This window comes from Haplochromis burtoni, unplaced genomic scaffold (assembly GCF_018398535.1).
Source record: "Haplochromis burtoni strain Fernald_Lab_line unplaced genomic scaffold, NCSU_Asbu1 Contig_50, whole genome shotgun sequence".
In the NCBI taxonomy this organism is placed as follows: Eukaryota; Metazoa; Chordata; class Actinopteri; order Cichliformes; family Cichlidae; genus Haplochromis; species Haplochromis burtoni.
In genome coordinates this window covers 1,088,348-1,100,337 of record NW_024582411.1, presented here as the reverse complement: position 1 = coordinate 1,100,337, position 11,990 = coordinate 1,088,348, and the positions used below count along the sequence as shown (strand labels likewise).

At 39.1% G+C, this 11,990-nt stretch overlaps 1 protein-coding gene across 10 annotated transcripts in view; it reads right to left on the bottom strand.

The window, feature by feature from the left end:
• Positions 1-4,689: 4,689 nt before the first annotated feature.
• The window catches only part of zfhx3 (zinc finger homeobox 3), a 284,113-nt gene continuing 276,812 nt past the window's right edge, over positions 4,690-11,990 (bottom strand). For all 10 annotated transcript variants that reach the window (XM_014335913.2, XM_042220537.1, XM_042220538.1 and 7 more), the window contains one exon: positions 4,690-11,852. In XM_014335913.2, the coding sequence (XP_014191399.1) occupies positions 10,108-11,852 (1,745 nt within the window). In that variant the 3' untranslated portion in view covers positions 4,690-10,107. The remainder of the gene's footprint in view (positions 11,853-11,990) is intronic.

The window sequence follows — 11,990 nt, the reverse complement described above, 5'->3', positions numbered from 1 at the left end:
AGCTTGGGTCAGAGTATACAATTTGAGCCTGTGATATTCTATCCAGTGGAGCAGTGATTGTCTTCTGTGCTACAAAAGAGAACATTTCTGTGGTATGTCAGGGGCTATTTGGGATGTTGCATGTAAAAGGCTGAATCGTCTAAAGAGACAAATGACTCTAGGAAGCTGTCAGCTGCACCTTGGACTGAAATGACTGAGTCAGTGAGGTGCATTGAGAATGATAATTAAATATGGGGCCAAAGATTGGCAAGGTGGCCCCTGTACCTTAGGGCCAGACGAGAGTGGGTTTCCGAGCTCACATTGCCCAGGGCCTATGTTAGAATCAGGCGCTAACCCAATTTCACACTGTGTGACTGGGCCTGGCCTGTTTCAATGCAGCAACTGAGTGTGAGTGCCATCTGGTCCAGGCCTGTGAAGGAAATGGCCTTGCTTTTCACACTGATCGGATTAGGGTGTTTTTAATTCATTCGAGATGTGCCCTTGCGTGTTAATTGGCTCAACATGGCCAATGAATCGCGCCTGTTGCTGCTACAGGATGTCCCCGTCTTTTAACTTACGTTAGAGGTTTGATTCTCCACAGAATTTATTTTCCCCACAAGTAAGAGGCAGGTTTTTAACAGTGTTTTTGAGAATATGTTTAATTTATAAAATATTATGCAATTTAGTTCTGTCTGAGCAATATAACAGTTCAGAGGTAAATGTGAAATATTATTTGTTAATTATGGAAACATGTTACAAAAAGTACTTGACCTTCTACAGTGTTGCCTTAAATTACATTTAACACAGTTTGCATTGAACTAAAGTAGATGCATTTTACAGTTTCAAGGTCAGAATCCCAAGAATGAACTCCTGACAGTCTTAAATAAGCTGCTTTGAGATCCTCTTCAGAAGAACCTGCACTAACCATCCACACAGCCTAACCATTGCCATTTGGTTCTAGTGTAAATATATTATACTAGAACTACAGACTACAGACTAAGCTGGACAGCTTAAAACAGATCAGTTCACAGATGTAATTTAGCTCAGTAGAATTTCTTGCTATTATCTATCACTGGCAGGTATTTCCTGGCTGGATGCTTCAACTCAGTGTGATGCCTTAAATTCATTGCCAAGGTGGCAAAATTTGCATAAGAATATGAAACTGTTTCCATCCGAGTCTGCTCAGATTTGCTCATCAAACAGTCGTTGATGAGCACAATGCTAGTAGTAATCCACTGTTCACTACTGACTAAAAAAAAGGGTCTTTCGGTGAATGAATGGATTTTTTATTATTATTTTTTATTTTAGTGTTCATGAAAAACACTTTATGCACATTTGTCAGAGCCTTTGTCATGAAGACACTATTTCAGGAATACACATGCAAATTCTGATGCATAATTAATTGATAGATATAATTTAAAAACAGTTTTCTCTTGCATTTATTCTCATTACTTACAGAGCATCTCAGAAACATTTCTGGGCTTGATTGGCTGATCACATTAGCAGCACAGAGCCACCTCTAATTAGGAAGAAGTTCACAGTTGAAACTTAACACGCACTAATTAGGTTGGAGCACTAACAATCTCGACAGCAAGTCTTAATATAATGCGTGGGCACCCTGATTTTCAGTGGCTTAAGTAATCTGACAAGATCACTCAAAATATAAATTAATTAAAAACTGGAAAGATATAAGAATTATAACTCAGATAATTTTAGAGCTACGGTCAGAAATGCCTTACTGACTGCTACATGTTGACCTAACACATGCGTGGCGACTCACAAGTGTTGCTTATCATTGTAGCGCCTTTGTTTCTGTTGGCTGAGAATTTAGCTTTCCCGAAACAGTAGAGCTTGTCTCTGTCTTCTTTGGGAATGTCCCAATTTCCCAGGCTTCCTGAAGTATCCCCGCCCAGCGAACAAGTTTCTGTACTGTGCCTTAAAAAAAAAAATCATATGTTGCAGAAATTGAAAAGGGAAGAGAAATTTATTTTTTATTTGTTGGTAGGTAAATAAGCTGCAATGCTGTGAATATTAACCGCCTAATCTAAATCTGGTTGTTTGTGTGATATAACAAATGGCAGCTCTTGTAGCCACGGCTCATATGCTGATACAGAATATTCACAAGTATTCTTAGTGGGCCTAGTCTTGCACAATGTGTTTGCTCTCAAGACTCATAAAAGCACAGGACTCAGTTGTACCGCCTGGAAACAAGTTAAAAGTTCAAACAGTTGAACTTTTGTTGAAAGTAGTCCAAGCTAACACGGGGAAAGGGAAAAAGCTGAAAATTAAATGGTTCAAAAGGTGCAAGAGATTAAAAAGGAGGATGGGAAACTGTATAAAGCTACAACTTTAACAGGATAAAAGACAATATAGTACAGATACTGGGTCAGAAAATATACTGTGTACTATGTGGCAAAATTAGGAAAAACATCAAGCAGCTTAAAAAAAAGCTGAAAACGTGACGAAATGCAGAAATGAGCATAAGATGTTGAAGAGGTTATTATTTGATAAGTTTATCTATTATAGAGAGCTATAATAATTAATTCATGAATAATGCTTACAACAAGGCAACCTCCTCTTTCTTTTCTCATCTTCCCTAAGCCCCTCCCACCAGATAATCACCCACAGACACTCCTGACTTTTATCTTTACACACATGGATTCATACTTAACTCTGAAGGCACATATGTTACTTTATGTGTAGACTTTTTTTTTCCTTTTTACTACTCACCTGATCTGGTCAGACAAGATGTGTGATTGGCCAAAGTCTGCGATCCAGGAGTGTCGTTCCCCTCCAGACCAATTACCATTCAAAACAAGAACGCACTATATAGAACAATATAATTTAAAACGCTGCTGTGCTGGCTAGCTACTCCACGAGACACTGGCTGAAAAACAAACTGTTGCATAGTTGACGTCGACAGGTTCGCATCCATTTTGCTCACATGAAAACGTTTCAGAGAAGGCGCCTGTTTTAGTCAGTAGAGAGTAAAATGACTCAATATTTGCAGAACTAAAATTAAATTCATAAGGAAAATGTATGTTGTATTAAGAATAAGGCTTTATTTCACAACATAGAACTGAGTGTTAAACCTATAGTGAAACTCTTTTAATGTGTCCACTTGTCTATAATGTTGTGTATATGAGCATCAGCATAATGGCAAAGCCTCAGATGTTGCACCTTTGTATCTTTGCCTACTGCCTTGTAAAACTATGCATAACAAAACTGCAGTGATATGTAGAAACATCTGATTAATGTCATAGGCCTGTTAACAGTATTTCAGTCACTTCATCCATCAACACCAGTGACAAACCATTCACTGATGCCTTTCACTGTAGTTTGTGCTAAACGCAGTGTTTTTATACATGTAATCAATGAAAACAGACACGGTCTTGAATAATCAGGCCACATGTTATCTTAATGACCTTCTAGTACCATATTACCCCATTAGAGCACTTCGCTCTCAGACTGCTGGCTTACTTGTGGTTCCTAGAGTATTTAAAAGTAGAATGAGAGGCAGAGCCTTCAGCTTTCAGGCCCCTCTTCTATGGAACCAGCTTGCAGTTGGGATTCGGCAGACAGACAGCATCTCTATTTTTAAGATTAGGCTTAAAACGTAACTATATGCTTTGTCAGAAAGGAAAGGCTGGATCAGGTGACCCTGAATCCTACCTCGGTTAAACTGCAATAGGTCTAGGCTGCTGGGGGATTCCCATGACACATTGAATGTTTCTTTATAAGCCACCCGCCCCTCCTTGAGCCTGGTTCTGCTGGAGGTTTCTTCCTGTTAAAAGGGAGTTTTCCCTTCCTACTGTCACTAAAGTGCTTGCTCATAGGGGTCCTCTGATTGTTGGCATTTTCTCTGAATACATACATTTTTTATTGTACTATTATTATGAGTTACTGTGATTTGGCACTATATAAATTGTGAATGAGTGGCTGAACAGAAATATTAATCGTTAACTCTTTTTGATGATGCTCATTACTGCAAATATGAATATGAGAATACATTTGAGGTTCTTTTGTTGCTGGTCAAGGTCTGTAAATTCAGTTCTATTTATATGGTGCCAAATCACAACAGCCGCTTAAAGCTGCATTGTAAGGTAAAGACCCTATGGTAATAGTACAATAATAAACAGAATACAACATGTAAAAAACAAAAGGCTTCTTCAGTAAATATATTGGGCAGTCCTTTGTTTCTGGTTTGATTCATTGAGTGTCTATTAGTTTGCTAAGAGCACAAATATGGTACAAAGGTCACAAAAAGAAAAATACTATGAAAGACTCTCCAGCTACTGCAGAATACTCCTGTCTCTCAGTATTGTATAAATTTTGCATTTAAAGTTCATTTCTCCTAATGTTTGGGATTTTTTTGTGGATTTATCCTTTAGGGTTAGATGGCACTTTTAAATCAGTAACATCCACCCACACGCACACACAGTTATTGAAATAACTGAAACTTTGGTCGTTTGGTGTAAAAGGGATCAAAAGGAGATGATTATGTTTTAATGAAATTCATACAAATATCTAATCCATATGGTCTCTTAAACAACAAAAAATCTGTATTTTAAGGGATGCATAAATCTTTTCAGTACACAAGAGAAAATGAAAATTGTTTGCAACCTTGTGCCGAGGTCTGCCGAACAGCAGTCCGCTGAAAGCAAAGCAATCAAATCCCACAACAATCAGAAAGGAGACCAAACGAGTGCGTTTTTATGCTCATACTTTTTTAATGTATCACAATGAGCAAGAAACATACTTGATGAAATATTTTCAAAGGAGTATATTCAATTACCATCTACAATCAACTTAACTAGGACAACAAGTTTTTGTGACAAAAGTTTCTTTAAAAGTCTGAAGTTCCATGTGGTTGTATGTATGTTAGTTTCCATGTAATTTGGTACAGTTTGGAAATCTTCATATAATTACAGTAACAAAAAAGCTAACAAGACTACAGTATAGAAAAGACATCAAGAACAACATTTTTGGTTTAACTTGCTCTTTTTTGTACATTGCAAGGCTGTTTTTTTCTACCCTCAGATGGGCTGCCTGGAGCCACAGAGCCATGCTTATGAGGCTCGAAGGAGGAGTAATTCAAGGAAACAAAAAGAAAAAAACAAACAAAAAATAAAAAAAAATAAAAGGATAAAAAAACATTGTGGCACCAGAAGTCACAAAAGGAACAGAGAGCTCCAAGTAACAGTTCATCTTTGAAGTTGGAGCAAATGGTTGTTTGGTTGTTAGTTTGGTTGTTAATTTTGGTTAATATGCTTTTTTTTTTTTTTTCTTTTTCTTAGTGTAACTGCCTCTTTAAGAATGACAGCTTTGAGAACCCATCCCCTCTCTGTGTTGTTAATTTCTCTGTTTAGATAATGTAACCAACAGAGAGAGGGGTGAGCCGCCATTTGACTGGAGAGCTTTACTTGTCAACTGCAGACAAGCACGAGGAAATGAAACGGGTAGCAACATGAACTGGAAGATATGAAGCAAGCATCTCTGTCCATCCTGTCCTGAAATTTGGAAAATGTCCATCAAAGAGCAGAAGCGGAGGCAGAGCTGGAGAAATAAAGGACAGACAGAAAGGAGAAAGAGGCAGCTGGAGCCACTTAAGTTCAGTTTCCTCTAAAGACTTTCCTCTGTGTATGACACACGTCCATTGGTTCCAGAGTCCATTCGCATTACAGAGTTGTCAGTAATCAAATAAGGAGGTGGTTTTTAAAGCTGTTTTGAGCCTGGCTTTGGCTCCCATGCCCAGTTTTGTGTGCCCAGAGCCTCTCTTGTCCTCCTAACAAGATCTCCAAAGCTTCCCAGAGTCCTTTATCATTTCTTTTTATTCCTTCTTCATCTCAAAAAACAAACAAACAAATAAAAGGAAACAAACAGTTGATGTCTTGGTTTTAAATATATCTATATCTGTATACAGGTACACTTTCGTTTTCACAGTGGGCAAAAGATGACCTCTACAGCAAGACCTTGTCTTTATCCCTCTCTTGTAATTGTCCATTAAAATCAAGTATCCCAAATGTAAGGAGGTGGATCCCTGTATCCACAATAGCATTGTGTGCCGCAATAAAATATACACTTATCCGGGGCACGTTTTTTTTTTCCTTTGTGTTTCAACTGCATAAAGCTTTGGCCACATTCATATATTCAATCAAAGTAAAAACTGCTCAGTGCTTCGGTATCATCGTTCTCATTTCCAATCGTTATCTTTTAAATTTGATTTTCTGAATTTCAGTTATTCACAATCCAGCTTCGTGGTTCAGCTTGTTTTGGTGAGTAACATATAACCAAAAAATAATAATAATTAAAGGCAAAGAAGAAAAAAAAATTGAATTGATGCTGGCTCTTATGACACGCACGCACATACACGCGCACAAACGTACAACGCACACTTACATAAACACACAAACCCATACAGAGTACATGCTGGCTGAATCTAATGTGAAGACCTCAACTGTGTCTTCCACAAAAGAGCCCAAGAGATTACACTTTGGAAAAAAAAAAAAGCAAAAAGTATCATTGAGACAATGAATATAAAGTGGCCAGGTCATAATTTTCGTTTTTGTCTCTCAATTTCAGCAATTCAATTTAAAGCTAGTGTTAATTTATGATAAAAAGTAATACACGGAAAATAAAATAAAATACTTCTAAGAAAATAATACATGTCTGACATTATCTAAAAAATAAAATAAAGCAAACATATTTTGAGGAAAAACTGTACAACTTAAGGATTGGGGGTTTTTTTCAACACAAGAAAGCACAAGTGAACAGTATTTCAGGGAACTGGACTTGAGACGTAGCAAGCTTGCAGACCAGATCTACTGACTTTCAACAGCATGCTGTAGTATTAACACCAAATACCATTTCTCTACAAGATGTAGCATTTTTAAACACCTTTGAGATTGTGCCTTTTTAGTCATTAGGGCAAAATATATTGACTATACAATAGTGGCCAAAAAAGTAGTTCTCCACAAATTTAAATATGTCTTGGTTTTGGTTTAAAAAAAAAAAAAGACAAATTAAAATGATGATATCATAAGGGAGAAGGGCGTGGTACCTATGCACATCCATTTCCATTGCAACAAAACGAAGTAAGTGACTTCTTTGGACATGAAAGCATCCTAACAATTTGAAAACAAGAGACATCTTCAAAAATAACCTCCTACTTTTTCCAGACATAATGCTTTGGAATGAAGATGTCTCTACCTGTAATCTATGTGTGGAAGTGGCACCCTGCAGACACATGCAACAAGTGACTGAGCGACAGCACCTCAGCAAAACGGCCGTTATTCCCCTCTGAGACTAGTTGTAGGTCGACTGGTATAAATGTTACTAAACCTATGAGACGCATCAGTACCAGATGTATTATATACATTTTTTGGTAACCACTATTACTTGCTTAACAAGTGAGCAACAACCTTGACTGGATGGAGGGATTTTCAGCAACGTTCCATGCCAGCACAAAATGACATATGGGGGTCGCTTTCTTCAGCAACCAATGATGCAAAAAATGTACACAACAGTTTACAGTCACTTCAAAAATGAGGAAAAAATAGATTGTGACAATTAAAAGCAATCAAATGAAACAGGATCAGTCCTTGCTTAAGAAAAATCCATTGTGATATTTGGAATGCACTGTTCTTTACAAACGTTATAGATCATTGGCTTTAAACATTGGTCTATTCAAAAAAAAAGAAAATCGGCAAAATGTCCTTTGGAACATATATTCACAGTCTTCAAAGTTCCGTTTTTGCAACAAGAAAAAAAAAAAAGGTGTTGCAGAGGCAAGAAATTGGTTTATTGTTTGTTTTAAAGCTTAGCCAAAAGCAAAATGAGCATGCATCTAGGTACTCTTTTTTTTTTTTCCTCAAAATTCTACATTAGCAGCAAAACGTATGTCCTTGAAGACCAGACCTTATACATTTTCTTAAAAAAATTGACATTTGAATGTGACAAAAGTCAAACAAAGATTAATAACCTCTATCTTACAAACTGCAATGGCTCTGTAACGGTGCTACTCCACAATGCAAGGACAAGGGCCCTTTTTGGTTTTTGGTATTTACGTAAAAAAGCCACCTGTTTGCTTGCAAAGAAGCAAAATCGGCAACTCTGATGCGTACTCCTTTATCTTTTAAAACTTTGTTTCTTTCCTCTAAAAACAGCAACAAATTCTCAAGTATAAAGAACCCTCTTTTCTCATCTTTATGCACCAATGGTGAAAGTGTTTAGTCTTTGGATTTTCTTTTTGTCTTAAAGCGTGAGAATTATTATTAGTATTCTTTTTTCATTTTCACTTATGACAAAAAAAAAGGGAAAAAAAAAAAAAAAAAAAGACCGTAGCCACACTACATGAAGAACAAAAGACCTGCTTTGTATACATATCTACAAACACAGGAGAGCGAGAGAGAAAAATAAGTGCCGAGAGAGGAAAACGAAGAGTGAAAAATAGGAGTCAGACAGTGATAAGTGCACAAAGGTAACACAAAAATTAAATTAAATAAAACTTTCAATATTTCACCCATTATCTTTTTCATTTTGGTTAGAGCAATACCAACCAAATCATAAAATTTAAATAATGCTAAAAGAGGATCCTGCCTTGTCAGGAGGGGCATTTGGGTTCATGTTTCCCAAGAAGTTAAGAATAAGACAGAAATAAAGTTTCGATAAATTACCTGTCCATAATCTAGACTATCGGAATGACCAAGACAACATCAAATGAAGTGTCATAAAATTGGACAATACAAAAGCTAAATGTACATAAAGGTTTTTTTTTCCTCCAACCTACCATACTGTTTAAATTCGTTTCCAATGCAACATTCTACTTAACACCAAAAATGCTTGTATCTATCATAAATACAGAAGGCTGATTCTTTTTTTTCTTTTTTCTTTTTTAATTAAAACTATTCATCGCCCGTTATCACGTCTGCAATGCTTTCCTTGTATGGGATCATCGGGACTGTAACTTCCCCACTTTGAAAGGATTTCTGATATTGAAATCAGCAAATCGTTTGACCCTATTTGAATGCCCAGAAACAATGCCTTATCAAAATTTAATTCAACCTAAACTTTCTATTAGTAAATCAAGTTCAGAAAGAAAACAATAATAATGCTCATCTCCTGTTGGAAACACAAGGTGAAAACATGAATTTCTGTAACAGAAAAACATCTGTGAGCTGTTGACCTGAGAATAAAATAGACATTACATTATTCTTTCACTTTTGCAAGCCATTGGTATCTGAATGCTTAAATAGCAAGAAAACTGATAGACTATTCTCCCATACAGTACATACTGGCTTTTTGTGGCTGTGCTATTAAGTAGAAATTATTACAAAACAAAGGGACAGCTCGTTGACTTGCATTTCTTCAAAAGGGTTCTTGGGCCATCTGTCAACTTTGAGGCAGTCCATTGCCATACAGTACAGCATTCCTCCACCATTACCCAAAACGTAACTGCAGCGATCTTTTTCTGTTCTCACATATTAGTATGCCTGTACACAGATTAGCCACGACATTAAAAACACTGACAGCTGATTTAAAAAAAAGAAATTGTTCACCTCGTTACAGTGTGATGCTGGGAAACCTTGGCATTCATGCGGATGGTATTTTGACCAACCGCACAGCAGGATTAAGGAACACGACAAAGAACCTAAGGCGTTAACCTGGCCTTCAACCTCCCCCGACCTCAACGCAATCCCAGTCTGCAGCCGACATCCCACTACCAGAAACCACGGGACACACCGAAGGGTCAAGTGTCCGTGCCCTGATGGGTCATAAACTATTTTGCTGGCACAATGGGGCATACACAATTTAATGCAGGTGGTTTTAATGTTGTGGCTGATCGGTGCGTTTCGGTTGAGTTAAAACAAAAACAAAAGAAAAACAAAGAAATACAAAAATGAAAACCAGCATGTTGATATGGGAAAACAATCCACTAACATTTAAATTTTTGGTTACAAGCTTTGGAATTGCAGTTAGTCTTTACACATCTTTTTCTGAAATTGGTTTGTATACTTTTAATGTATTTTTAACATTGCTGCTTTTTATGGGTTTTTTTAATTTTTGGATTTTTTTTTTTTTGTCTTTTAGGGAGTTTTTTTTAAATATCGTCCATCACTGAAAGCTCTTTTACAATCTGATGGAGTCTGTTCCTACACTAGCAAGATTACTACTACAACTATTACTGTCTTTGACAAAGCCAGGCTGCTGCGGCTCCTCCGCCGTCCTGCCCAGCCTGTTTGCTGACTTCTGACTGCTGTCAGAGTCAGACTCGTCGGTAAAGACGTCTGTTGGTATCGAGGTCTGAACTCCTGAGGTGCTCAATGAACTTGAGGTAACCGTTGAAGGTGAGGACACTGGAGGAAAAGAGGAGGAAGAAGAGGAGGGACTAGCATTGGGCTTCCCAGCTAAAGCTCTGGGGAAAGGGGCCTGGGGCCAGGGTTTTCCGGCAGCTGTGGTGTTGAGTTGGGTAGTAGAGGAGGAGCACAAAGATGAGGAGACAGCAGAAGATGGCATGGTGGCTGATGTTGTTGGCGGGGGAGGAGGGCTGCTGATGGGATGAGTGGCAGACTGCGAGGTAGATGCGGTGTTAGGATTGGGGAAGCAGGCTGAAGAGTGAGGTAATAAACTAGTAGCGTGCTCTTTGGCATTTCTGACCGATCTCTTGATTGTTCTGTGTTTGTGCAATGCCGATTCCAGGTGTTGACTGAGTGCTTTCTCCCCATCCAACGTAGTGTCACAAGCCAGGCAGTCATAGAGACTTCCAGCCCCTACACCTACGCCACCGGGGACACGCAGCAACATCTCTTGCAGGTTTGCCACAGACTGACCGAAAAAGCAGTTCGATTTAAGGTGGGTAATAGCCGCTTCTTCCTTGGTGAAAACAGCTTGACACTTGCGGCATGCCAGTTTATACTGCACCTTGGGGACGATATACTGGTCTAGATGGGTGTCCACAGGTTTGCCATCCATCTCATTCTGCTCGGAGGGTACTGTAGTATGAGAAGAGGAGGAGGAGGACGAGGAGGAAGAGGACGAGGAGGAAGTGGGAGGTTCACTTTGTGGATTGCCCTTTTGCTCCTCTGATTTCGCTGGATCTTTGGCAGAATCTTTGCGATCCCCCAAGGTTTGAGGGGGAACTGAAGTTTGGCTCGCCTTGGGTTGCTGGATCTGCTGAAGCTGCCGCTGCTGCTGCTGTAGTGCCTCCTGCAAGCTCTGCTGATATTGCTGGTAATGCTGCAGTAGGGACCCTGGAGACAGGCCCATCAGTGCTTGTGACAATGCTGGGTTGTAAGGGAAGAGACTTTCCATACCATACATTGGTTGCAGGTAGCCCCCTTGTAGAGCCCCAGGAATCTGAGGGGTATAATATGGGGAAAAGCCAGGCATGAAGTAGGGTAGAAACTGGTTTGTGAGGAGAGCTGTGGGATCTGATGCCAAAGCAGCCTGGAGGGCCTGAAGCTGGGCAGGATCTACCACATACTCCATTCCAGGTGTGGGCATAGAAGTGGCAGGAACAGCTGTTTCAGGTTTCTCCTTTTTGGCGCTGGCAGCAGAAGTGGAAGGGGCGGGGGTGCTTCCAGTTGATGATGGAGTTGAGGGCTTCTCTGTCTTTTCCTTGGCCTTCTCCTTCTCTTTTACTCTCTCAGCATCTCGTTCTTTGGGGGGTTCAGGTCGCGACTGACTGGTTGAGGACGTGGAATTGGAGGTGGAGTTTGAGTGGGAAGTAGACGTGTTGGTCTGGGCTGGGCTGGATGCGGTGAGAGACGATGAGGAGGGAGGCTTGTTGGGCAATCCAGACGTGGGGAGGCTAGGTGAGGGAACACTGGCACCAGGCATGTTCAGGAGGTTTGAAGGTTTTGGAGGAGTTAAAGCTGCAAATGTGTCAAATACAGACAAGAAAATAAGACTTAATAGGTTTTCATTTCATGGTAGTGCAGTGCCTTTTTAAAAGATTATTCAGCTGTAACAAAACTAATTAATTAAACAATACTGAAAGGTGATACAAAAGA